The 26,884-nt window shown below is 42.2% G+C and overlaps 1 protein-coding gene across 1 annotated transcript; it reads right to left on the bottom strand.

Moving 5' to 3' along the window:
- LOC146642131 (TSC22 domain family protein 1) lies at positions 1-26,522 on the bottom strand. Its single transcript, XM_085397268.1, has 3 exons — positions 23,739-26,522; positions 2,606-2,657; positions 1-992 (listed from the first exon to the last, which is right to left on the bottom strand). The coding sequence occupies exons 1-3, from the start codon at positions 25,775-25,777 to the stop codon at positions 744-746; spliced, it is 2,340 nt and encodes a 779-aa protein (XP_085253394.1). The 5' UTR covers positions 25,778-26,522; the 3' UTR covers positions 1-743.
- Between the last annotated feature and the right edge of the window lie 362 nt (positions 26,523-26,884).

Raw genomic sequence — 26,884 nt, forward strand, 5'->3', positions numbered from 1 at the left:
TGGTGATCCTCAGAGATCTGGGACTTTCCCGGATTGAGGGTGGGTTGTATGAATCTTCGGTCATCCGTTAAAAGTCCGCTTGGAAAAAAAAAAGTGCAACAGGAAAACAGGAAGATGTTGAATTTAAAAAAAAAAAAAAAAAAAAAAAAACAAAAAAACACTGTGCGCTGATGGACAGTCAGGGTGCGGCAAGGCGGGGTAGGGGACGATGGCACATGTTTTCAGTGGGGAGGGGGTCACACCGCAACGTATTCAACGGCACTGACAAGAGCCTGCTTCTTTGATTGGCCGGGCCCTTGGTTAACTCCTCCCGCCCTCTTTTTTTTTTTTTTTTTTAGCGGCCCTGAAGATGGCGGCAGGGTCGGTTCCTGTTAGCTCTGTCCCTTTCCCCACATTGTTGTTGTCACCATGATGATGATTACAACAACAACCAGCATGACAATGAGGATTGTCTGAAGCGGGTGGTTAAAAGTCAGAAACGAGGCAAAGACGCGCACGCAGACGCACACACACTTACACATTACACATCGGTGTGACTCCAAAGTCAGTTAAATAAAATGTGCAACAAAAGAGAGTGGTTCATCCTCCGGCTGAGCCCGAGTGTGTGCTCCTCCAAACACTGGCAGAGTCTTAATGCTAGAGTCTGTTCACAGTATGACGAGACTCCTTTCTCCTCCTCCTTCTCATCTTCTTTCTTCCATCCCCCCGGTCTCTCATCGTCAGAGGGCTCTCCAATGTCTGGGTTACGCAGATGTGCCGGAGCTCTGCGTGGAGGGGCCAGCCGGGACCGGAGGTTGGGCGGTGCCGGTCGGGGAGCCACCAGTCTGGACTTGAGCCTGGAACTGAGCCATCTGCTCGGGGCTGGCCAGGGTCTTGAGCAGATTGTTCTCCTGCTCCAGCTGAGTGTTGCGCTCGATTAGCTCTTTGATCTGCTCCTTCAACACCTCCACCTCCTCGCGCACGGCGTACATCAGGTGGCTCTTCACCAGATCCTGGAGGAAGAGGGTGGGGGATAAAGAATGAGTAAATAATACAGCGGCACTGGGCTCCTTACACAATGACGACAACAATTACAAATGTGCTTCTTTCAACTTTATATTTCCAGTCAGAAGTGAAATTATTGAATGTTTACTGGCTGGTTGTTCAACAGAAAGCTAAGCTAGCAACAATTATCGTAGTTTTTAAGCTAAATTAAAACTCAAACTGTACTATTTGAGGCTCCTTAACCCCTTTCAAAATCACGTGTTACACAGTTTGACACGTCTACATCAGTGTGATATGGATGTGTCAGAGGTGCACGGCTCCAAAAAAACTGAATAATTTGCACAATACAGTTTGAAGCAATAGATTGTTACATCCATTTTTTTTGCAAATATGACAAATTAAAATCCATACATTTAAATGAATATTTAATTAATGAAAATAAACTGTCATAAGGTTCAATAAACAAATTTTCTGGCAATTATTTTTCAGGCTTTAAATGGTTACATTTAGATTTCCCCTACAGTCAGGTTTCGCATTTTTGTTGACATTTTATAAAACATACTAAAAGAAGAAACCCATGAGTAGACTACAAAGTTTTTCCTCCGTGCACCTGCCACGATTTGGCATTTCCAATATGACTAAAGGCCATTTTCCTCTACTTAACATCACTGTGAGGTAAATATTTATGCATGTTTTGTTCAATATTTAAGACTTTTTATAAGCAAAAGGGTTAGTCGGCAAGCTTGCACAATGCACTTGCAATGCACAATGCACAAATGTAATTTGAGTAATTTCTGCAGAATAAAAACAAGCAGACATTGACAGGCTGCTGGGGGAAATGGGTAACACAGCAAAGGCTAAATTAGCATGAGTCTTGCAGGGGCATGCCAGCTGTCTCAGCAGCACGAGGAAAACAAGGGCGACATGAACTCCTGCAGAAACAGCTTCACAGATTATTCCCATGACGACGATGACTGTGATGATGAAGGCAGAACAGAGCTGAAGGGGGATTTGGGTTTAATAATCTGAGCATCCTTGGCGGACCCTCCTTCCTCCTCCCCCCTGCCCTGATATGTAGCAACTAGGGAACAAAATGTTCCTGCACCGGAGTGGGAGGAGCCAATCAGCGGCCGAGTTATTTATACCGCGCGGAGGGGAGGCTCCTGCTTGCCTAGCAACACTTGGAAACTAGAGAGAGAAGGGGCGTATGTAGATGTATTTGGGGGGGAGGGGGTGGGGGCGGCGTGTGAATCCTTAGCCCGACTCAAACTGAGCTACCAGAGAGCTCGAGGGTCATCGGGACAAATCGCGACAGAGCAGAAAGCTTCCCCGCAAACCCGCAGGTGCCCTAGTGCGCAAAAAACAAAACAAAAAAAAACCCCCTTCCGACGCATCTGCATCTTAATTTCTAGAAAGCTCTTTCCAGTTTCCAGCGCTCTGTGCTCACTACACTGCATGCAGTGCAAGAAAACGCGAAAATAAAAAGGCAGGAGGGGCACAGTTTACCGCTGTAGGTGCTCGGGTTACATAACACCACAGGGCTGCAAGTACGTGCAGAAAGCATACTGCAGATGGTTTAAAAATAAATACATTTTTTAAAGAGGTACAAAGTGTCACCTACCATTGCTTGCTCGATCTTGTTGTCGATGGCCACCACACTTGCACCCGAGGAGCTGCAAGACAGAGAGAGGAAAACCTGTTTGATGATGATGATGATGCAACATTAGCTGTGACCACTGCGGCTGTTGTTTTTCTCCTTCTCCCCTTAAAGACAGCGCTGAGAGGGATTTTAAGAAGTCTGCAAAGGCACCTTCCCCCCCCTTCTAATTTTCTGCTTACAGCCTCAAAGACAGAGTGCTGACATTTACCTATTGTCAACCCTGACTGATGCACTCTCCTTCCCAAGCGCAGAGGACAGAAACGAAATCGAGAAATTCCTCAGTTGACAAACGCCAAGGTCCATCGCCACCGGGTAGCACTGGGAGCTCATGCTATCCCGTCCATTAAAAGCCCCGCAGGCGACGCATCGTGTGTACAAAGTTGGACTCCGGCGGTATAAAAGTAGAAAAAACAGCGCATTATTGAGAGCCGGGTGCTGCCACAGCTCTCCGGGCGACCGGCCGGGAGAGAGCACACAAAGACTGAAAGCGGCGGGCTGCAGCTCCGCTCCCTCTCTCCCTGATGCATGCGGGAAAACAGCTCCAGCAGCCCGCTGATTGGAGGACGAGATAGCTCATTTGCATAACACATGCGGCTGGCTGGCGCCTGATTGGCGGAGAGGAAGCTGCTTATAACAATATATGCGACATATATACATATATATATATATATACATATACACACATATATATACATATATATACACATATACACACATATATATACACATACATATATATACACATACATATATATACACATACATATACACATACATATACACATACACATATATACATATACACATATATACATATACACATATATACATATACACATATATACATATATATACATATACATATATATACATATACATATATATATATATACACATATACATACATACATACATACATACATATATATATATATATATATATATATATATATATATATATATATATATATATATATATATATATATATATATATTTATTTATTTATTTATTTTTTTAAGCTATCTCAGGGGGTGTCAAACATGAGGCCCGGGGACCCAGAATCGGCCCGACAAAGACTCCAATACGGACTAACGGATGGTTTTGGATAACGTGAAGTAGGACAGGCATATTTGGACTTTTAATGTTTTTTGTTTTGTTGTTTTTTTACAGCTTCTTGCTGATAAAGACCTCCCCCATGGCTATTTATGCTACGAAAGAGTAATTACTTAATATATTAAAAAACATAATGACAGAAAATTACTGCGTTCCCCACCCCCACTATCTACAGTAGAAATGTAGATGGGACATTTTTCTGTCCTTTTAAAACAAAAACCTTGTGTTTTATAATTTAAAAAAAAAAATAGTCCATCAGAACCTTTTCTGTAATTTTACCCATATCTTACAATATAAGCCCAGAGTCACGCTGACTCATGTCTCCTATTTACTCAAGCAGAATTTTTTTTATCATATTAAAAAACTGGGGCGTGATGTTTAAACTGCACTACTTTATCTTACATTGAGATATCTTGGAGATTAAATGTGTAATTGAATGTTTGTACACTGATAGTTCTTTTTTCTTTTTTTTTTTTGTTACTGGTCCGGCTCCCATTGATATCAAACTGGGCTGTAGGTGGCTCACTAAATAAAACAAGAACATCCCTGTTTTACCTGTCACACCTCAAGAGTTATTACAGTTGTGTTTTCTAATTAGCTTTTATTTTTTATTTCACTTTGACTGATTATGACTTCTTATTGTATGGAAGAAATATGTCCCACGTAAGTTTGAGGAAAATCAGTACAAATATTACAATAAAAACAAACTTCTTGAAAGCAGTTGACTCAGTAAAGCAGACGTCCAAATTGTTATTAATCATGTTTGTCAATCATCAGGCAAGTTGTAACATTTTTTTAACCAGACTAACAAATACTAAAACGAGTATTTCCTCCATATTTTGTTTTATTTTCGTTAGTTTTCCAAGTTCACAAAATCATTTTAGTAAATGTAACTTGACCAGTTCAACTTAGTTTTTCTACATGATAAAGAAACACTGTTATATTTAATGGCAGAAGTGTGTCAGCATGACTCTTGGCTTAAACTGAAGGAAATAAATATTTTAAAATGACAGTAAAGTTTCTGTTAGCTTATTGTGCAGACTGTCCTGTGATCATAAAATACATAAAATAATAAAAAACTGAAAAAACCCATGTATTTTTACAATAGATGAAAATTTTAGTGAAAAAAAAGTGTAGAGAAAAAGCAAAAACTTTTCATCATCTACTTGTTTATTTACTTAGTTGTTATTTATGTACTTTATTTGCTTTCGTGTAGTATGACTGACCATGGGGAAGGTCTTTATCAGTAGTAAAAGCTGCAAAAGTTGTAAAAATACAGTTAAAGATCTAAGATTTATGCCCCTTCTTCACATTTTCCAAAACTGACCAGTGGGACAGATTGGAGTCACTAGTGGGCAGATTCTTGCACCGGAGCCTTATGTTTGCCACCGCTAAAAGAGGGTCACACAACAGGGCAGCTGTTCAGACACAACAAGCCTTTTTTTGCTTTCTCACATCATACACAGGATAAAAATGTAATGCAGGTATGGCAAACCTTCAGAAGCTGTTATGTAAAACAATGTCGCCCCCTATTGGGTGTAAGTCGTGTATTAAAGCCACTCATACATCTGAATGCATTACTGGCACTACCATGGGCTTTGAGCAAATGTTATCAAACTGACCAGGAGTTGACCCTAAAAGCAGGTAAAAGCCAACCTTGGCACTGGCCAGATGTCAAAGATAAATATAAACACAAAGCCTGAAAGTCTGCCGAGTGGTTTTCATGTTTCATACCAAACAGTGCAGCAGCTTTTTCTCCTCTCCAGGCCTGTTTGATATGTGGATGCACTCTGCTGTACAGTCACACTGGACCACCCTCTCTTCTTTGTTAGCGAGGAGGCGTTGTTGCAGATTATTTATAAACTCCCTCCTGCTCTTCTTTTGCCAGAACAACGATTCAGCTGGAGGAAAGCTCAGCACTGAATTTCATTAACTGTTAATCATTAAACAGAAACGAATTCGGCACTTTGCTGTTTGTTGCTGCCACAGATTTTCTCATTTATTTTTCTTCATAGAAGAATTCTTAAAATTTTGACTTATTTCTTTGTTTTGTTTTAAATTTGTTTAGGGTTTTTTTTTTCCAGTGGTGGAAACAAACTTCAATAGTTTCCTGATTAATTTCGTTCTAATTTCATTTAAACAACTGGATGGTTTGACTTTTTTTAAAAAACATTTTTTATGTAATTATTGGGAAATACAATGTGTAATCACATTAAATATATATTATTCCAGTTTAAATTAATAAAGCAACTCTACCTGAAACATATCAATTACAACTGTGTAATACTACTACTATTACGAGTAAAACAAAACATTAAATGAGGCATAGGAAAACTGCAGAGCTGACATCTTATCTCTCATTAATTAAGGAGTTATTTATTTTTGTCCAGCCCCCAGATTTACTTTTTTAAATTATAAATTAATTAACCATTATTTGCTTTCAGCACTGGTGGAACAAGATTAGTGGGAAAAAATGGCAATGACTCTCAAATTAACCCTCCATACATCATCATCATCATCTATATATGATCATGGATTTTTTTTCCTTTAAAAAAGAAAAAGAAAAAAAAGAAAAAGAAAAATAGAAATTTCTCAATTTCAAATGTAAATATTTAGTTTCTTTTTTAATATTCCACCTTGGAAAACTAAAATGTTATGCAGTAATAAATTAACAAAACAAAACAAAACAAAACAAAAGAAAAACCACCATACTGTGATAATTATATTTCAGATCACTACAAAAGCACAAACCTCTCCAATAGGATCAATATTTTCCTTAAATGGTCAATCAGATTATTTAACCGTGTGATTTTTACGGTATGGAGGAGTGGACATAAAATAAAGGAAGTAAATTTACTGGAAACAAAGCATGAAAAAAAAGAAGCCGTTACTGTCCTGGCATTCGTGTTGTGGTTTTCGGTTTGAATTTCATTGACTGACTGCACGCATGTAAGAGACTGTAATCAGAGCTTGGAACAATCTGCACCTTTTAAGCACTTTAGTTGGGTTATATCAGTCCCTGGCTGGGATATTCATTAAAAAAATAGCCGTGTTTAAACAAGGGAGTGTTGAAGGTTGGAGATCAGACCCCTCTCTGGGGAGGAGGAGGACGACAAGGCCTGTGGCCTGCTAATATCTTTGTGTTTCACTTCCTCTGGCTCCGGCATTGACTGTGGTGGCTCTGATGAAGGAACTTTGATAGGATCTAGTGATTTTAGAGAAGTCGGAAAAATAACATCTCCAGTTACTTCTGCTTTCCCCCCTTTAGCACACTTCACATCCTAAGAAGCATCATCACATGCTGCGGTGATATCTGCTTATAAAAAGAAAACAATGGGGAGGTGAGGGGGCTGCACGCCCACTATAAAAAGTAAGGCAATTTATCTACTAAAAAAGATTGTTATGCAAATATTTTATTGGGGTCTGGTCGTGTTGAGTGGCTCATTAGAGTGACTTTAACACAGTGCTTATCACTGACAGTTTGGACTGGAGGGAAAAATGACAAAGACAAAGCAGCTACAGCCAGTCACGCCCTCGTGCTCTCACAGTCGAGGGGAACGTGCACATGTAGAAGCAAGCCCGCATTGTCACTGAACAAATTGGCAGCTGGAGTTTAAGCGGCCTTTGCTGCAGGTAGAAGTGGGAAACACATTCACACGCTGATGCACGTTTATACTGGAAACTGCACCACAAGATCAACAACAGCACACAGACACATCACCGCACAGCCCCGCTGCCATCCGCCTGGATTTAACCCCACCTAGCCGCTGCAAGTCCTCTGACAATGTGACAAAACCACAGCTATCGTTACCTCTTCAGATGCTTCTCCAGCTCCCAGAAGAGCAGCTTCAGGGCCATTCCGTCCCTGTCCTGCTCTGCTGCTCCTGTCCTGGCCAGCCCCTTGTCTCTCATTGATGCAAACCCACTTCCCCACCAAAGTGTCCCCAAAACAAACACCACTGCCACCAACACTACAACCGCACCCCCTCCTCTGTCCTCCTGACCTATGTCCTTTGGGCCCGACCCCCTCACTCCCTTCAGCTGTGGGAGCTTCACATAGGGGCGTCTGACCAGCAGCAGAGACTAGGAGAGGAGTGTGTGCGCGTACACAACAGGAGTGCACCTTAGTGTGTTACGTCCTCCTGATTTGCCTCCTAACTAGGCCTGAATTACAAGTAGAGGCTGAGATGATTGGGTACGTGGAGCAAAAGCATAGGAGGGTGGGCAGTGATGTCACTGCGTAAGGAGTCACGTCACCTCCTCTTCTGTTGTTATGTAAACTGTCAGCAGAAATCAGGGTGATCCGTCCAATAGGATGAGCCACTTTTGACCACGCACCCCCCATAAGAACTCTCCTGGCTGTCTTTAAATCACTCCCTTTGCTCTACACCTCGTCTCCCTTTCATCTTTTCTGTAACAGCCTGTCTTTGATGATAAGAGAGGTAAGCCCTGAATACACCAGGCACTTCCCCGCACACCGCACCGACTCTTCAACTCATTTCGCGGAGAACGTTCACATTTTTAGCCATGCTGCCACCTCTCATCAGTGGTCGCACACGTGCCCTGAGTGTGGGTCTCAGCTATAGCACGCCTCACGTGTACCTCCACACTAGCAAAATTTAAAAAAAAAAAAAAAAAAAAAAAAAAAAAAAAAGAGATGGGGAAATACTTCAAACAAACACAAGCACATACAAAGTCTACACTAGTGTCTGAACAAAGGCCACAATAACAACAAACTGAGCCCAATTGTTGTTGCCAACATCGTCAATCAGGTCAATCAGCAGCACAGAGAGCAGCTCTGTGAGTTGCTGACTTGAAGAAAAGTAGAGAACAAAGAGGGAAAAGGGCAACTCTGAAGAGTGATGATGGCGAGGAGCCGTGGGCGCCACAAAATGGCGGAAAAAGGGCACACTTGGGGAGTTTGTTGGTGGGATTCAACTCGATGCACACAGTGAAATTATTAACCCCATTAGGTGGAAGTCACATCATCTTTTCTTTCCTTAACTGCCAGTGCCACTAATCCTAGTAACAGCTGGAAGTTGGCTGGTATCGGAAATAATCAGTGCAATTACTTTTGACTTGAAGCACCGATGCAAGACGGCCAGCGTTACTGCTCACGCTGTATATCTGTACATTGTGTGCTCGCACGCATGCTCGCTTGGAACAAAAGGTCTGAGTTAAGCCTTCACTGATGTTCAGGCAGTTTTACTTTCAGCCAATCACTGGTGCCGCAACAGACTTGGCTCAGCCAATTGTGGCAGACCTTGACGTCATGACATCGCATATGGGCTGCTTTCATTCATTATGCATCCAAGTCCCTCTAAAGCTTCTGTGTGTGGCCTGTACAAAAGTCTGACCTGTATGTTACTGTAGATATTGGACCCTGAAGACTACAGCCTATAAGAACTAATGTAGTAACACTGATGTGACCCTGATGTTTCAGGGACTTTAATAGCAAATTAAAATCCTCTTAGTTTTGGCGGTGATACCTTGTTGTGCAACTGCATCAAGCTATGAGACTGACTTAGTTAGGTAACGTCCCAAACGCTGCACAAAACAACAAGCAGGAGTCTGTGCTCAATTTAACGCTTTAGCAGCGCACCTTTGCAACAGCTTCACCCTTCTCTTCATTCAATACAAGCAGAACTCGACCAACACTGTTGTCCACCTTTTTGTACAGCTCCGAGCAGAAGGCAAAACAGTGGTGGGGTACATCGTTTGCCACACCCTGTGGAGCTTACATAAGAGTGGATGCGCTGCCACAATGTGGTAGCAGATGATGCAGGGTTTATGTTGTTCACCTAGTTAAATATATTAGTCTAAATATAATGTTTTGCTTCTTTTGGGGGGGGGTTAAATTAATTTGAATGCATTTTCTCCCATTTTTATTTTCATTTAGTTCCCACACTGGGTTTGATTATTTCAATTTACATGTAGTTTAAAAAGTATTTAGTTTTAAATAGTTACATTTTTCATGTTACCATCTCACGCCTATGCTCTGTATTGCTTCAGTTACTTAATATATTTCTCTTAGCCCTAGTTTAAATTCATATTTCAGTTAACTAAAATGTTTTGTTTTACACCTTGCTTCAGTTTGATTGTTATCGCACCCAGTTTGTGGCTCCTAGCTTCAGAATTGAGTGTTAGGGCTTTTCTGTTCAACACTGGGAACTGCACAGTCAGGCAGTATCAATTTAATCTGCAGGATAGGGACCATTAAAAATAAAAATCGTGGAGCGTTAAATATTCTGTAAATCTAGAGGAGCAGCACTGTTCTGTGTCTGAAGAGTGTACAGAAATAGGAAGAGAGAAATGGAGATAAATGCCAAAACAAGCGAAGCAGAGGATGTCTTTAGGCTTTAGTAGCTTTATGCTGTAGAAAAGTGAGAAACCAACTGCACCAACAGCAACATAAATGCCCTTTAGTGTATTTTACTTCCCTTTATCTATGTTCTGCCTCATAAAAGCATCCAGCTGAGTGTAACTAGCACTTCCACCTCATTTTTATTATGTGGTTTGAGAGGAAGCAGAGCTGGGCGACCAACACCAGGGCTTTACAGTGTGACCAATTTGGTCTCCTATGCGAAAAAAAAAAGAAAAAGAAAAAAAAAGGGTCTCCGCAACTCTGGAAGTCTCTGCGTTATCAACAGCAGACACATTATGCCCATATCACGATCTAAGATAGTCAGGGCCAGGACCTCTCTGATTGGTTGTGGTCCAGATATTCTTGTAGTCCTTCCCGTGTATACGTTTGAAAGAGCAGGCAGATAGAGAGAGGTGAGTAGCTTGAATAACGCGATATCAATTCATTAAATCCTGAATCGACTTTTAAATGTAATTGTATTTTGTCAGAAACCCCGGAATCTGAGGTTAAACCTCAAAACTATTTCAACAACCACCAAGCAACTAAAACAGTAAGTGAGAGCAGATAAACGGATTCCACATAAAGACGTAAACGCAGGGCGCGAACCTGGCGCATCAGAATTGTTGAGATATCGGCTTTCTCACCCGACGGCACGTACACGAACACACAATCGGTGCTGAAAGCCGACAGCTCACAGATTCTCATGCATCAGCTCCGCGCCCTGCGTTTACATCTTTTTTTGTGCTATATTCTTTGCTGCAGGTTTTGTCTCTCTCCAACCAAAATTGACTGAACCAGCAGCAAAAGAAGATCAAAACCAAGCTTCACATTTAGCTTCACATAAACATCGTCATGAATTTCCTCTAACTTGTGCTGTTTTGCTTCCACCACGATAAAAAAAGAAAAAAAAAAAAAAAAAAAAATCACACTTGCTGCACAGCTCTTTCTCTCAATGTTCTTCAAGAACAGTTTTCTATCTCAAATCTCTGTTTTCTGCAATATTCATTCGCTTATTACGCACGAGTCATGTACAGTGCTGTCGGCTGCTGTTTTTTTTTTTTTTTTGGGGGGGGGGGGGGGGGGGGGTGTCTCTCAAAAATGACCAGAGAGAGCAGCAGCATTCAGAAAAGCTCAAATTGAATTATTCACACACTTTGGTATTCAGCTTATCCCTCAAGTAAGATTCCTCTGCTTCCATTTTTTCCCCTTACATCCCTCTCTTTATCTCTCCCGTCCTCCAAGCTGCACATCACCCACCTCCTTCCGCATCACTTCTTCTCGAGCATTTGGTAGGCGTGAGCTTGTGTGTGTCTCCCTGGGCATGTGCATCATGTTTGTGTGTGCGTCTGAGGTCATGTATGCAGACTGGCAGAATCCAGTTTGGGAGGCTTTAACTCTGTCCTTTACTCAGCAACAGATGACATCTCAGATAATTTTTCCAAATGTGGAAAAAACAAAGGTGTGTTTGAACTGAATTTGGAATGACAACTGAGTCATTTTAGTATTTTGAAGGGTGGAACACCTGACTGGGCAGAGGTAGCGATGAAAGCCACCATTCTACCCGTCTGCAGCAGAGGATAATCTGCCTTGATCTATGCCCAAACACAGACAAAACTCCAATAAGTCTCATGGCATCAGACCTTCAGGGCTGAAGCTCAGTGAAGCGAAAGAGAATAGCTCACTGAAGCGAAAGAGAATAGCTCACTGCCGTGCACGCAATGCCTTACATAACCAGCCTCAGTGCCATATGGTCCAGGAAAGGGAGGGAAGACAGCGAGATGTAGACTGAGCGACTAGTTCGTGATGGTGCAGATGTGCCCTCTTCTCCTCATGGGAAAAAAAATAAAAAAAAAGAGATATCATTATCTGCCATCTGACAGATAATGATCTGCCATAAAGCTGGGAGGAGTAAGTGCAACAATAAATAATTGCCAAAAAAGGAGACAATCAGAAACAGCCAAGGGAGGAGACTGTAAGACCGAATGTGATACACATAACTGTAATCTACATATTTTACCTCCTTGAATGAGGTTATGTGGGTAGCTCGTTTTTTTGTGTTTGTGGGCAATAGGTGCCCTCGGTCACACAAGCCTACCTACCAGTCAGAAAACCCCTGACAGTCACTAGGGCGAAAAAGGTGTATTCTTTAACTGGTTGGAAATGTTTGCTAATTAAAATCAGCTGCCAAGAGGGTGCCACACCAAAAGCCTCCCTGTGATTACTAGTTGTAACTTAAAGTTGTAACTAACATGCTTCAAATGGCATGACTAATTTTAATGATAAAAGTTTGTTACCAGTTTGTGTCGCACTCTTCAACATAAAGTTACATAAAGTTTCATTAATGTAGCGCCAACTCACAATACAAGGTGCTTTATAGCGTAAAAATTCGACAATAATACAGAAAACACCAACAATCAAATGGCTGACTATGAGCAAGCACTTGGCAACAGTGGAAAGGAAAAACTCCCTTTTAACAGGAAAAAACCTCCAGCAGGACCAGGCTCAGGGAGAGGCGGCCATCTGCTGTGATCGGTTAGAGGTGAAGGGAGGAAGACGGGACAACAGACACACACTGGAAGAGAGCCAGAGATTACTAATAACTAATGATTAAGACTTCGCAAGCAGTTAGCAAGGAGTTCCAGACAAGTCCGTGTCTTCAATGCAAACTAGGAGATGGCAAGATTTTTGACCATTGACCAGCAGTTGCCAGGGGATCATTGACTTGTTGATAGGCCTCTATGACTATCCATTCATAATACTGGAGGTGGGACTACGCGCAAACTTAGAAGTGATCTTATAAACATGTCAATCCAGATTCTATACCACTGGACACAGTGAAGAAGAAGAAAAAGACATTCTGCAATAAATCTTACCCGCATCAAACAAATAGAAATAAGGAAAATATGGGAGACGTCACTTTAATGTTTTAAAAATTTCTCAAATTACGTTGAATGACAAGACTCGATGAGGGAATTTAGACATCACTTTTGTAATCATGTGGTCGACAGAATGTCTGTAAATTTAGTTACACTCAAAATAAGGTGATAATGTGTAGTTCCCAACAAACGGAGCTCAAATTGAACAATTAAATAATCGATTGTCAATCAACAGTTTACCCCTAAAGCTTGTGAAGGTAGGAGGTCTATAACAACGCCTGTAATTCTAGGAGGTGTTGCAATACTTTTTTGTTAAACACCTTGAATTTCAAGCGCACTGTGGTGGTTGAGTATACAAGAAATACCTGAAATGCCAGTGTTTAAATATTTATGAGCCTGACTATATTTCTGTAGTACTAAAAAGCTTTTCCAAGCTTTTCCAAGTACCCAGAATGATGCTTCCCCTGCACACTTTACTCGCTATAATCCATGGGTTAAATGATTATACATCCAAATATTAGACAACCTTGGACACAATTACAATATAGAGGAAGTTATGTTGCCAAGCCTCAGTCATATGGGTAAGTGTTTTGTTTTAAGTTCGAGCACTCGGTGGAAACACAGCGAGCTTGCTTGTCACTACAGTAACAGTAAAGATCTTCTCACCAGCAGTTGAGAAACTTTGCTTGCAGCTCTCCGTGGTCAGCAGGCATCACGTAGTGAATTTAATGTGTTTGAACAATGAGAACCGCAGAGGCTTCACACACAATTACGATTTTACCGCTTCACTTTCAGGGGGAAATGTTTTTCTTGGATGGGTGCTACAATTCTCATGTTCTTGTCATGTGAGAATGAAAGGTGTTCAAAAACAGACCAGAGAAACTGGAAAGGAGAAGCTCAGGAGAGCAGGTGTAGGGTAATGACTGCACAGAGTCCCCCTGAAGAAACACAGCCATATCAAACTACAGCACACGGGTTCCCCACGAAGTTTATTTTGGGACAGAAACTCCTCAGCACTGAAACTGAAACCACAATGCAAACATCGCCAATATCATATTCCACATTACTATCACCAAAACACCCATGTAGAGCTGCTAATGCTGCCTTAAAGCATGCTAGTCTGCAATCAATGAACTAGAAATGCATAACAATAACTAAGTTTATTTTGTGTTAATGATCCAATCAAGATCAAGTGATCAGACTGTGATTAAAATCACCCCCCAATCAAACAAAAAAACCTAGGTGTATAAGCTCAGGTCTTATAGCTTAAAGCATAAAAAAAATACGCCTAATTTCTATACTTTGTTACTATTACTTTTTCACTATAACACAGAATCTATTTGCCTGTTTGGTTGTTCAAATACAAAAACAAACTAACAAAAACTACAGCTTAGCTCTCTGAAGGATGCTAATATTATGATGCCATCACATTACCTGGCAACCAGCTATCAAAAGGCTGAAAAAGGCCCGATTTTAGCCTCGATGCTGCTACAACACCTTATCAAAGCATCCCATTTTTTCAATTTCGCAATGACAATGAGCTCTCATGTATAACCACAAAGGTTACACACCAACCTGGCAACAGGCTAAAATGATCCACTTTTAGCATATAAACCAAATCCAACACCATGTCTTTAGTCTCTCCAGGTGATTTAGTGTGTCAGTTTACCAACACCACAAAACAGGCCAAACAATAAGGCAGCATGGCCATGTGCTAGTATCCAATAATCTAGAATCATGTCTGTGGTTATTCTCATTTATTTAGTGTTGATGAGTTAAAAAAAATAAAACATAAAAACAATAATTAATTATAGATAAATTGTAATCAAACATGTGCCACAGAGGTTTTCTTGCTTGGGCCTCTTGTCTCAGACATTTTTATACATTAGCTTTACAAACACTAGATTTATACACCCATTAATATACTGTTTGCTATATGATAAAGTGGCTTTCAAAAAAAAATTTTTAAAAGCCAATATGACCAACTCGCAAAATAATAACTAAGGACAGTCAGAAATCCCATGTATATCTAGAGGGATATATTTGAGGCTTTGTAAAAATGTACTGATTAGTTACACTCCTTACAGAGTTTACTTTGTGAAGCTGTAAGGATCAGCCTTTCAAATAATTTAGAAAGCCAGGCATTATGAGCATACTACGCCATGATTTTAAAAGTTCCACATTCTGAAATGTTTTGTTTCAGATGGTTTTCACTACTCAGAGACTTTGTCATCTCATGCACACCAGTCCCACGCACCTGCTGTTCAAACGTTCTGTTTGTGAAGGGCAGCCAGTCAGAAGAAGGATGGAATAAAGGGAAAGGGATTAAGTAAATAAGGATTTTTTTCCCCCCATAACGGGTATCTTTAAAAGAAAATTCCAAGAAGATGCATTAGGCTATAGAAGATGAATTCAGAAATGTGCCATGTGCTTTGGGTTGTCAGAAGAATAGTTATTTTGGACGGTTTAGTAGAGAATTTTTTTCCCTGGAGATCAGCCTTAATTAAACTTAAAGAATGTAGTTTGAGCATGTGGAAACTTTTAAGTAGATCCTCTTTACATTTGCAAAAACAAAACTTTCAGTAGTACAAGCAGTCTCCCACTTCCTAGCTACGCTGAGGATATGAAATTACTATATGCTCAGTTACCTACCATAAATGCATGGATTCATGTTCAATATCATCACATTTCTTACTTCTTAGGTCAGTGTGAGAAAAGCCAGAGAATTAAAAAAAAAAAAAAAAAAAAAAAAAATAACACCACAGTTATTGTGACACAGCCAGTTAAAATCATAAATGCACCTCCCTGCTTATCTTTTCCGTTCAGTACAAAAGCCTGGAGGAAAACAGCAGCTCACTCATTCCAATAAACTCCCTCTCCTGTAAACAGCGACAACTTCACACATACATGCACCATAAACCATGCCAGCAGCTCAAGCCATAAACACGCTTCTACATGCATGGACCCACATTATTGATCTCAATGGTGTGGGACTTTCTTTAGGAGCAGCTCTGCATGAAGGCACAAGGCGGAGAAACGTGACACTCGTTTGCCCTAAAACCCCAACACATGCTGCCCAAAACAGAACCCGTCAGAGCCAGCGGACACTCTGATCTTGATCTCAGGACACGCAGGCACACGCACACACACATACACACGCACGCACAAAGATGCACTTTCAGAGATGATAGCACAGTCTCAAATAGGGCTGCCACGATTTGTCGACTAGTCACGATTACGTCGACTATCAAAATCGTCGACGACTGATTTAATAGTCGACGCGTCGTTTGAAGCTTTGTAAGATCACAAAAGACGCAGGAATAAGTGGCAGGATTTAAGAGTGTAATAACGGACTGAAACAGAAGATGGCAGCATTGCATGTACAAGGATGTCAGCTACCGTTAAACCCTGAAGAAGAAGAAGAAGAAGAAGAAGCAGCTGTGTCCCAGAATTCATAGCGCGGCCCAGCGCAGTTTCCAACAATGGCGGCAGTTAGTTAGTTTTAATGTTACTCTTATTATTCTTTCTGGGTCACAAAATAAACGTTTAACATATTTTCAGGTGAGAATGTAGCTGTGTAAACCTCAAATATCTGCTCAGTTTATCAGGACACCACATATTTTCAAAAGCGCTCCGACGTTTTCGGAGACATCTGTTACCCACTAGCTCGTTAGCGAGCCGGGGGCTAGGTCACTAGCGCCGTGAGAACACCGGACTCCCCGCAAATCGTTTTCAAACCCACCGCCGTCTTTCGCTACTCAGGTTAAATATATATGAGTCACTTAGATAACTTAAAAATGTTGTTGTTTGGCTTTTTTTTTTAGTATTTTATTTGTTCCTGAGTAAATCAGTGTGTCTGAGATTAAAGTTATAGTTTTTACACAGCTGAATAAACGTCAAGCAGACAACTGATTATCAGAAGTGTGAGATGCTCCAGAATATACTCCAGTGTCCTGTTATATTTTAGATAGCAAGGAGTTTATTAAACTTCACTGAAACAATCTGCAAATTTCATTAAAATTTAATAAACTATCATCTTGTCTTTATTTTTAGTTAGCACATACCTTAAACACTTAAAGCTGTAAGCTAATGATAGTTATATAAGAGCAGATGCTGCTGGTGCAATAAGCTGTAGTTTTACGTCCAATGGATGATGATCTGATTAGTCGACTAATCGCAAAAATAATCGGTGACTAGTCGACTATCAAAATAATAGTTTGTGGCAGCCCTAGTCTCAAACATGACAGAAAATCAAATGCGCATGTAGAAAGCAGACATTTGCGTGCAGGTTACACTGCATGTAAATCCCCAATGACCTTGAAATTAATGTGCAGAATTTAGGTTTGTCACCACACAGAAAAATTACACTGTGCCATGACAACTTCATCTACTGCCTTTCAAATGCAACTATATACAAAATGTTTCTACACTGAGGCAAAGGGGATGCATATTTATGCGACAAGTTGATGTAAATATGCTTATAGGAGCAAATCCATCTCAGAAATAACCTCCAGTGCATTTCAAACCCTTCCCTGGGATAAATCATAACAACCCCTGCATGCAGCAACCGTCCAAACAGTTATTACATGCCGATTTCTGACAGCAAGCACAGAGAAGATCCTAAACTGCTCATTTTGTTTGTACACTGCATGCAGGAGGGATGTGTCCGCTTAGCTGTAAGGCATATTTTAGGTCAGTGACTCTACAAGCATATTACGGTTACATAAACAACCACGTTTCAATGCTGTGATCATTTATGAGCCCACACTGCCACCTCATGGTTCAGCAGCAGCACAACAGAGCAGACCAACAGTTGAGTCAACGTCTCTACTGAAGCGTAACGTGATGTAAAACTAATTACCGGAGAAACAACAGCCCTCAGGTGTGACTTATCGCTCATGACAGATAGGAGATGCCGCCCAGTAAACCTGAAGCAGAGCTAAACCATCCACGACAACTCAAAGGGAAACCTGCTGAGCTCTTGCGGCAGTTCCACAGTTCAAATAATACACCTGTGATGAGCGTGCTTGGAGAGGCGCCTGCAGGAAAGGGTTTAAGCTGGCCAACTCAAGACAAATTCTGCTGCAGGATTTCACAAAACTTCACAGACATATTTGTATAGAGCAGGGGTGTCAAACTCTAATACACAGTGGGCCAAAATTCAAAACTGGAACAAAGTCGCGGGCTAACATTAATATTTATTGAAAAAAATAATAATAATAATCTTCCTCCAGATTTAAGAATGAATCTCTTCTTATGGACTCAAACAAGTTTTGCTGAAAAACTGAATATGGAACAAGGAAAGCTTAATACTAAACAATATATATATTAGCTGTATAACACCAGTAGGCCAGCTCTAATAATAATTTGATATGGCTTCACGGGCCAAATGTAATTAGAGTTTGACACCTATGGTAAAGAGGGAACAACTTGTGCTTGTGAACTCATTGAGTTTGACCTCATGAAAGTCTTTGTGTTCCCTCAAAGAAATGACCCCAAATACCATTGAAAACATTTGATTCCACTTGCAAAACAAAGCCATCTTTTGCCAGAAAACATCTGTGATTTCATAGGTTTGTCTTGATCAAAGCAAACATTCCACGTGGGAAAAACTGAAGCTTGGTTTATCAAGAAAAAAAGTGGTTCCCATGTGGAAACCAATATTACATAATTATATTAGTTCACATCAAACAGTTCTGACTGATGGTAAGGAGAACAATAAAACGTGTGTGTGTGTGTGTGTGTGGGGGGGGGGGGGGGGGGGGGTATTATTGCCTTATGAGTTTTACTGGGGTGGCTATCATTCAGATTTTATTGATTTACTCAATGACACTTATCAATACTATTATCAGTGCTGCTATCCATATGTGGGTGTAAAATAATGACATAAAAGTAGTTAATGCTAGCTTTGACAGACCTTGTTACCAATGAAACTTTACATCTTTCTATCTCAACCTTCAATATTATGCACCTCTGCTGCCAGCATCTGGCATCTCTCTCTCCTGTTGAAAACAGCTGTGAGCAATTCATTTTCATAAGGTGTATTATCTGAAATGATCAGGAAAGCTTCAAGCAGGCCAACCTGCGAGGAGCTTGCTGGTGTTAACCTGCTTAACCGAAACCACCTCTTCACACGCATTGTCTTTAATTAAACTGCATTATGCTATGAAATTAGCTGCTGCTTTCTAACGGTCAATACTTTGGTATTGGCAAAACTTCTACCATAACCAATGAAATACCTTTTTCAATGAAATCCAAATGCTTGCAATCAAACTACAAAACAATGTCGCTAATATAAAGCTGCGAATGTGCAAGTTTTATAGGCAGTAAATCACTTGATTGAGAATTAATTCATAAAGAAATATCCCCATAATATTTGCTGCAAGCAAACTGAAAGCTCAGGTAATTTTGACATTCAGTCAGCTGAAAGCCTAAAATAAGTACTTGACAGACATTTACATATCAGCATTGTATATAAAGGAAGTATTTCTGCATTCATGTTGTGCAAATGATATAAATTTACACAGGCAAGCATGCAAATGCCGAATCAAAACTACCATCCTTTGGTACCCATCCATAAGCTAACAATTAACTACCAGTGCAGATAACTCACCACCTAAAATAAAGAGATATAACACTATCAGCAGAAACTATAGTGAAAGCTACTATTTTGTGGCTTCAATGAATTTTAGCAAATGCTACCATATTGCTATACAAAGCTGAAGAGGCACCTGGAAGCCAAACATCCTTTCTAAGAAAAACCTGGTCAATCTCATAAAAAGCTGGATCAGAATGCTTGTTGAAGTTGAGGAGAAGCGTCTGATGAGGTGATGGAGGAAAGTTATGTACTGGTGGGGCTTACTGCAAAACCTTCATCTGATGGGAACGTAAAAGGAACTGAGCACATTTCAGATCTTTTTTTTGGGTGACATGCCCTCCTCAGAAAATGAGGACCGCCCCACACCTTAAAAATTTTAATCAGTAGTGGGGTAATTTTGAAGAACTGTGATGGGCATTAACTTTTTTCCCCATGTGATAGACAAGACAATAACTGAATAAAAACTACCCTTCAGCGTTCTCGTAGACAAATCTAAGGTATCAATTACAAAATCTGATCAGAAGTCTGCTCCATGTCTCTCCGTGTGCAGTAAGGTTAAATGTGTACTTTGTATCTCCCCCTGAGAAACTTTCCAAAATCAAAACACAATTACACAGCCCTGAATTCCCATCACATTTTTCACCTGGTTGTTTGCCTGCCCCACAGTTTGAGAACCACCGGCATTGAGACAGTTTGCCACAGGTGTGTCTGTCGGTTTGCCTTAACCACAAAAAAAAAAAAGAGAAATAAATGGAAAAGTCACTCACCTTGAGCACACTGCTCCAACAGGTACAACTGGCATGAAACCATAAATGCTACTGAACACCCTAAAGGCTCTACGTGGAAAAAACAAGACCTCAAAAGGTTTCATTTAGGAACTAGTATTACTGAAAGCTTTAAATCCAACACCCAGATGCAAAAATAGAATAAAACATTCCTGGACACCTGAGAGTCTGATGCTGTCAGGCATGAGTTTCTATTTTACTCTTTAATTTGTTGTCTCAGCTTGTTTGTAGTAGTCATGGTGCAAAAATGTGTGCTGCACTATGACTGTTTTAAAGCTTAATACCATTGCCATTAACAGAACAGTATGAGGTTTTTTGGTAACATTTGCTTTTCCCAGGTAATTTTTTTTTTTTAAAGCATCATATTACTTGCTTTGGACTTGTTGGACCTTCTCCTGGTAACTGTGGGAGTGCTCAGCTGGATTTCCCTGAAATAAAAGGGCACCCAGAGCAACTTCTCTTTGATGCCAGCTACAGTCAAGTTTAATCTTAGCCATCGGGGACTTCCTCTGCTTTGTCAAAGCTTAGCTATGAATGACAAGTCAGTTAAAAGCAGGTGTGCCAATATTAGCAAACATGAATCATGAGGCCGAGCCAGTATAACTACAAATACAGCTTGACAGGTGGCTTATTATCTCTATGACCTGAAGAGGTTTTAAGAAGCCGAACATCTCAAATTCATATGGCCCTTTTCTGCTAAAATATCTAAAAGGGAGTCATTTAAACAGGAAGGAAGAGCTACACTCTGATGCTCATGAATCAGATCAGATGAAGACTCTTAAAAATGATCAATAATAATAGTGGAATTAATCCAACAATGAACAAATGTTTTAACTGCTGCCAAGGATGTGGACTTCATTGAAAAGGGTTGTAAAACACAGAAGAAAGCTTCAAGATGAGACACAATGCTGCTAATCTAAAGCTGAAAAAAGAAGCTGTGTAAAAAGTTTACAGGCCATAAATCACTAGAGCACACCTCTAGCTTTTACAGCTGAGGATGAAGTCATATGGGTAAATATCCATGCAAAATGTGCTGCAAGCAAACCGAAAGCTCAGGTAACTTTGACATTCAGTCAGCTGAAAGTCTAAAAGAGCACATGACAGATATTTACATACGGCATCATACATAAAGGAAGTAAAAGGAATAAATTTGCACAGGAGACCATGTACACTGAGTTGAAACTACCTGCAGAGGTTGAAAAGGAGGCTACTCCTAAAGTCACTTTCTCTGCAGATTCGCACTTCTACACAGTGTTGTTGACAGAAATGGAGAAACGTGTGTGCAGGACACAGACGGCAAGTGCACGGTCACCTAGAAGTGTGTTTGTGTGAGGTCATGAGTGTTTTCCTTCTACTCTGATATCCCAAAGTCCAATTACAGCAAGCTGATATTCTGCCCTAGGGAGGAGGACCCTGGTCTTGCTGTGATATTACTAATTAACATCACAGGGGCAGATATAAAAAAAAAAAAAAAACGAGAGCAGGATCCTTTGCAAACACACCCTTGCATCTTTGTTTCAGAACTTGGCAGTGTCCGTGTCCGCAGCTGTGCTAGATCAAGCGTTTTCGACCTCCTGACAGCTGCAACGTGACGGCTTTTAAAGACTCAATCTGGACTCTGACACACAGAAGCAACAATATTGAGTGTGAACAGGGCTGATTGGGCTCAACAGGAAACCGATCACCCAGGATAATGAGTTAGTGTCGATTCAGAGGTGGAAGTGGAAAGAGACCTCTGAAACTCTTTGGAAATTATTTTTCCTCAGCGATGGCCACTGACATGTTTCCAATAAGCCAACAGCCACAGACAACAATTTCCACCCTATTTTTCATGAAAAGCTACACCTACAACTGGATGTGTACAAATGTTAGTCATCATTAAGGTCACAACCTGTAGAGAAGAAAGGAGCATCTTAGGATTGGAAAGACAAAAGCCCTGGTGTCTAAGAGAAGAGAGATCACCTCAGATGCTTTCACAAAGAAAGGAAACAGGAAGAAAAGAGACTGTGACAGAGGGGGTGGAACGAAAGCTGTGACAGTAACAGAAACACACAGCCTGATCGCAGCATGACAGGACAATGACTATAAACAAAGATGATACACACACACAGCAAGACAGTCTGCTGCTGCAGGACAGTGGCTGATTCATGGCAAGAAAAGAAGCTGACTGACAGACAGAAACGCACTTGCACACGGCCTTGATGGGGTGCCACGAACTGCTGACAAAAGCCTCCACAAGCGAACACTGTCCTGCTCTGTCTGTGGCTCAGCGTTACTGAGATTACGTCAACAGTAAGCCAGCAATCATTTGTTTCTCTGTTTCTTAAACTCGAACGCCAAGAAGACAACTGAAATCATGACGTGATAACTGAATTCAGCTTTAAATATTCTCTCTTTTGCTGCTAACAATTTGGAAGCAAAAAAAAAAAAAAGTCTATTTGTTGCCAACAGTTGGTTACAAAAACACCACAACATCCACAGAATATGTTGTCCTTTTCTCCTAGTGGTCTTCAGTGGAGCCTGGTGGCAGTCCATCAAATGCCCTCTACACTCTGGGGAGGGGGGGTTAACGGTACTCACAACATGGATCTCCTGCTTAACCAGCTCACAGGGCAGCACTATGGTAACAGGAGAATGCTTCCATGACACTATTCTGTTTCTCTCTGTCGCCACAGTTTTTAGATTTATGCAACACAACTTTACGCAAATGGGTCAAGTCCCCCCTGAAGCAACTAAATTTAAACAAAGCTTGCTTTTTTTTTTTTTTTAGAAACTACTAACTCTAGAAAATGAGCATTTGGTATGTGTGCATATAAATAAACTGCTGCACAGTTCTCCATATCATGGCACATATCAACAGAGCTGGTGTCTAACAAAAGATTAAATCTAAGGGGAGAGTGAAGGGAAAGGAAACTCAGACTAAAAAACTGGACAAGTGTCCAGTAGATGGATAGAAATGGGGGGTGGGGGGATGAACAGGCTACAGCATCTGCTGAGTCACAAGCACCTCAGTGAGTCAGCAGCTCCGCAGCCACTGATGTTTTACAGCAGCAGTGTCCAGTCGGCTTTTTTTTTCTGATGTCTGGTGTGTTGATAGCTGTCAGGGGGACCACCTCAAGGGACACAGGATCAAGCACATGTGACACTGAACTTCTAGTTCTGATTTAAACAACAAGACCAGAGTGTGTACCACTGATGTGGGGGGGAAAAAGAAATTACAGGAATGGGAAAGACTTATTTTGTTTGTACCTCAGCTTTGCCTACAATGTACCAAGAATAGCTTTTTGTTTAATTAAAGACCTTCACAGTTTACATTAGAATCAAACAGTTTAGGTAGCACAAGCCATTCATCCTCACCTGTCCTCCTCTCCTTCACCATGATGAGTTCTCAGGCCTGCAGCCACCATGAAGGCACTGGCCTCAGCGGACATCCCCATGTGGGCCAGAGTTCTAGCAGCACTGCCAGCTTCTGCGACGCCGTCTCCACCTGCTGCAGCCCCCAGCCTGGGCAGCCCGAGCAGACCTTGGTGCTGGAGCAGAAGCTTCTGGGCGTCCTCCAGCTGGGACGCTGTTATGGCAGGAACATGGGTGAAGGTTGTGCCTGGCGTGAGGATGGGCTGAAGATCAGCTTGCAGCGCAGTCAGAGGCATGTAGGGGGTCCCGTGGGTGGGTGCTATGGTGATGGTGCCAGCAGAATGGGGTTGGGTTTGTGGCTGTGGACGAATCTGGGGTTGAGGTGGAGCTGGGAGGGTCTGGGGCTGTCCTGCGGCAATGGTTGCTGTAGCAGATGGGGCAACCTGACCATGATGGGGCAGCTGCTGGGTAATGCTTACGGGCTGCTGCACCGTGACCCCTGACAGTGGTGTCACAGAGACTATAGCCGTGGCATGCGGCAGTGGAGGTTGGACTTGTGTCTGGAAAGGTGCGGTGGGCTGAATAAAGTCTGGTTGTCTGACCCCCGTTTGGAGCTGAGGTGCAGGATACCCTCCCTGTGGCTGAGGCTGTAGAGGATCCACAGAATAGGGCTGCTGGGGTTTTACTAGTGGAGGCTGGCTTACACCAGTCTGTGGTGTCACCTGTGGTGATGCAGGAGGGATACTGACAGGAACCGCTGGCTTCCCTACAACAACCTCCTGAGGTGAAACATAGGTTACAGGTGTGGTTTGTGCCAGTCCCAGCAGTGGACTCTGCATGGCTTGTGGACTAGTGAAGTCCTGGCTTGGTGGCTGATAGGGCTGCACGGTGTGAGGGAGCTGTACGGCAGCTACACCTGGACTGATCCCAGCATTACCTGCTTCAGGGTCTGCAACCACCTCTGCACCTTTTGCTGCCTCCGCCATAGGAGGATGAGGAACCTCCTTTTCGTAATACTCTGTGCAAGTCCATCTCCCTTTGCGGAACGGCTCCGAGTTTGTGTCTAGTTTGACCACCCTGAAGCGAGAGCCGGTGGCTGTCTGAGTTTGGGTGTGGTGAGTCTGAGTGCTGGGAGGAGGAGCAGTAGCAGCAGATGGACCAGTTCCTCCACCAACAGGAGCCACCTGCCCACCCATGTTAGTGTTATCAAAACCTGGAGCAGCAGCAACAGCCGACACAGTAGAAATGTTCACACTGCCTTGTACAAGTGGATCAGTGGCTGCCCCACCAACAACAGAGGCTGCAGGCTGGCTTGCCCCCCCTGCAGTTTTAGTGTTATCAAACACTGCTGGTGGCCTCTGAGGCTGGTTAAGACCAACTTTGGAAGCTATAGATGGGCTGGAGCTTGCCAAAGGAGCAATGGGAAGTGTTGGCAGTGATGCTTCACCTCCTCCTAAGCTGTCAGAGTGATGATGGTGGGCCTGGCTGTGCTGCTGAGGGTAGTACTGATGATGCACAGTCCCGTTTACCATAGAGGGGTGATGCTGAGACCCCTGTGGGATAGAATGAGGCTGGAGAGGCTCATTGGGTGACACCAGTCCAGGCGTGTCGACTCCATGGAGGCTGTTCAAAGTCTCATCAGAGGAGCTCCTCTCCGGCACACCCGTATCCGTGGCCTTTGACACGGACACATCTAGCATGTCAGAGGAGGACAGGTCCTCAGTGTGGGACTCATCCATGTCGTCGTAGCTCTCAGTATCATCTGCCAAGCTGTTGTTGCCGCTAACGTTTATCTGAGCAGAAGTGACACTTGTGATCTGGAAGCCGCTTTTCTTCTTCACCTGAGCTCCAGCCACTTGGGACTGAGGCTGATGGTGGAGTCCAGGAGAGGAGGATCCAACCTGGGTTGGATTGTCGTCCACTGCGCTGACACCGGCAGCGGAGGAGGCTGGGGGCGCCCCGCTGCTGCCTCTCCTGTAGTGGTAAGCGGTTTTCCGGCTCCCGGTCCCGGACAGGTCTCCGGGGAAGTCTTGGTGGTGCATTTTTATGCTGAAAGAGTTTCTCGAGGCCAAAAAGCTGCGCTGCCTACTAGCTAGCGCAAATAGCGAGCCATAAGTGAAAAAGTCACGTGATTAACGTGCCTTGAAAAACAAACAAACACACATATACACACACACACACACACACACACACACAAGCCAAACGCTCCCAGCTGCAGTCAGGCTAAAACCCAAGCTTGCAGGCGGTGTTCCTCTTCCTAACTCTGCAGGAGCTAAGCTGCATGACAATAAAAACAACACTATAATCGATTACAAAATAAATCAACAGAATGCGAAATCCAGGTAGCCGCTGGCTAGCTAAAGCTGCGCTGGGTCGATTAGATACGCTCCTCTGGAACTTCGTGTATCCTTTCACCCTCCCGATTACGACTGTATTTTTGAGGATATTGCTGCCACTTTAAGCACGGAGAAATAAGGCAAACCGTGAGCAAATTCAGCTGCACTCAACCGCTCCTCAACGCGAATCTGCAAGCCTCTTAGCTGGCCGGTGCGTGTCGCAGGAAATCAGCCGTCGCATCCATTCCTTCTCCCGGACGTCGAGTCTCGTTTTACACCTCAGAGACCAAAAAATGAGTCAGAGACACCTTCTGCTCTTAATGAACGACGGTGTTAAATAATATCCGTCTTTGTAGTGGTAAAAAGTACTCGTTAAGTCCATCTCAGGTTGTCGTATCACGTCCGTGTTTGCTGTCTCATTGCCGGTGAGCAGCGGCAGCAGCTAACGGGCTGTCAGTCTCAGAGGAGGGAGGAGGAACGCAAACATAACCACTGCGCATGCGTATCCGGGTCCATTTCTTCACACTAGTGCAACGTTCATGTTCGATTGTTGGAACGGATTTCCCCAAACACTAGAACACTGTCGCGTAATAGAACGGGTTTTGAGCTTAATAATGAATTTAATTTTTTGATGACCCAACTTCTGGACCATGGGTGTAACAGATTTGGCTTCAGGAATTTCAAAAACAGTAAAAACATCATATGCGACATAGATAGAATATGTTTCACAAATTGACCTGATTGCACATGAAAGGCAGCATCAGCCTAAGTGTTGTGTTTGTTTTTTTCTAGGAAGCCACTGTTTTGAAAGAA

The sequence above is a fragment of the Rhamphochromis longiceps genome, linkage group LG23 (genome assembly GCF_057381845.1).
Source record: "Rhamphochromis longiceps isolate RC_006_pf linkage group LG23, R_longiceps_female_GT1.1, whole genome shotgun sequence".
In the NCBI taxonomy this organism is placed as follows: domain Eukaryota; kingdom Metazoa; phylum Chordata; class Actinopteri; order Cichliformes; family Cichlidae; genus Rhamphochromis; species Rhamphochromis longiceps.

Excerpts from the sequence above, each read along its gene's own strand:
- LOC146642131 (XM_085397268.1), bottom strand. The coding sequence starts at position 25,777 with ATGCACCACCAAGACTTCCCCGGAGACCTGTCCGGGACCGGGAGCCGG. Across the intron at positions 2,658-23,738 it reads GGTGAAGGAGAGGAGGACAG|CTCCTCGGGTGCAAGTGTGG; the intron begins GTGAGGATGAAT and ends TCTGTCTTGCAG. Across the intron at positions 993-2,605 it reads ACAAGATCGAGCAAGCAATG|GATCTGGTGAAGAGCCACCT; the intron begins GTAGGTGACACT and ends CTCTTCCTCCAG.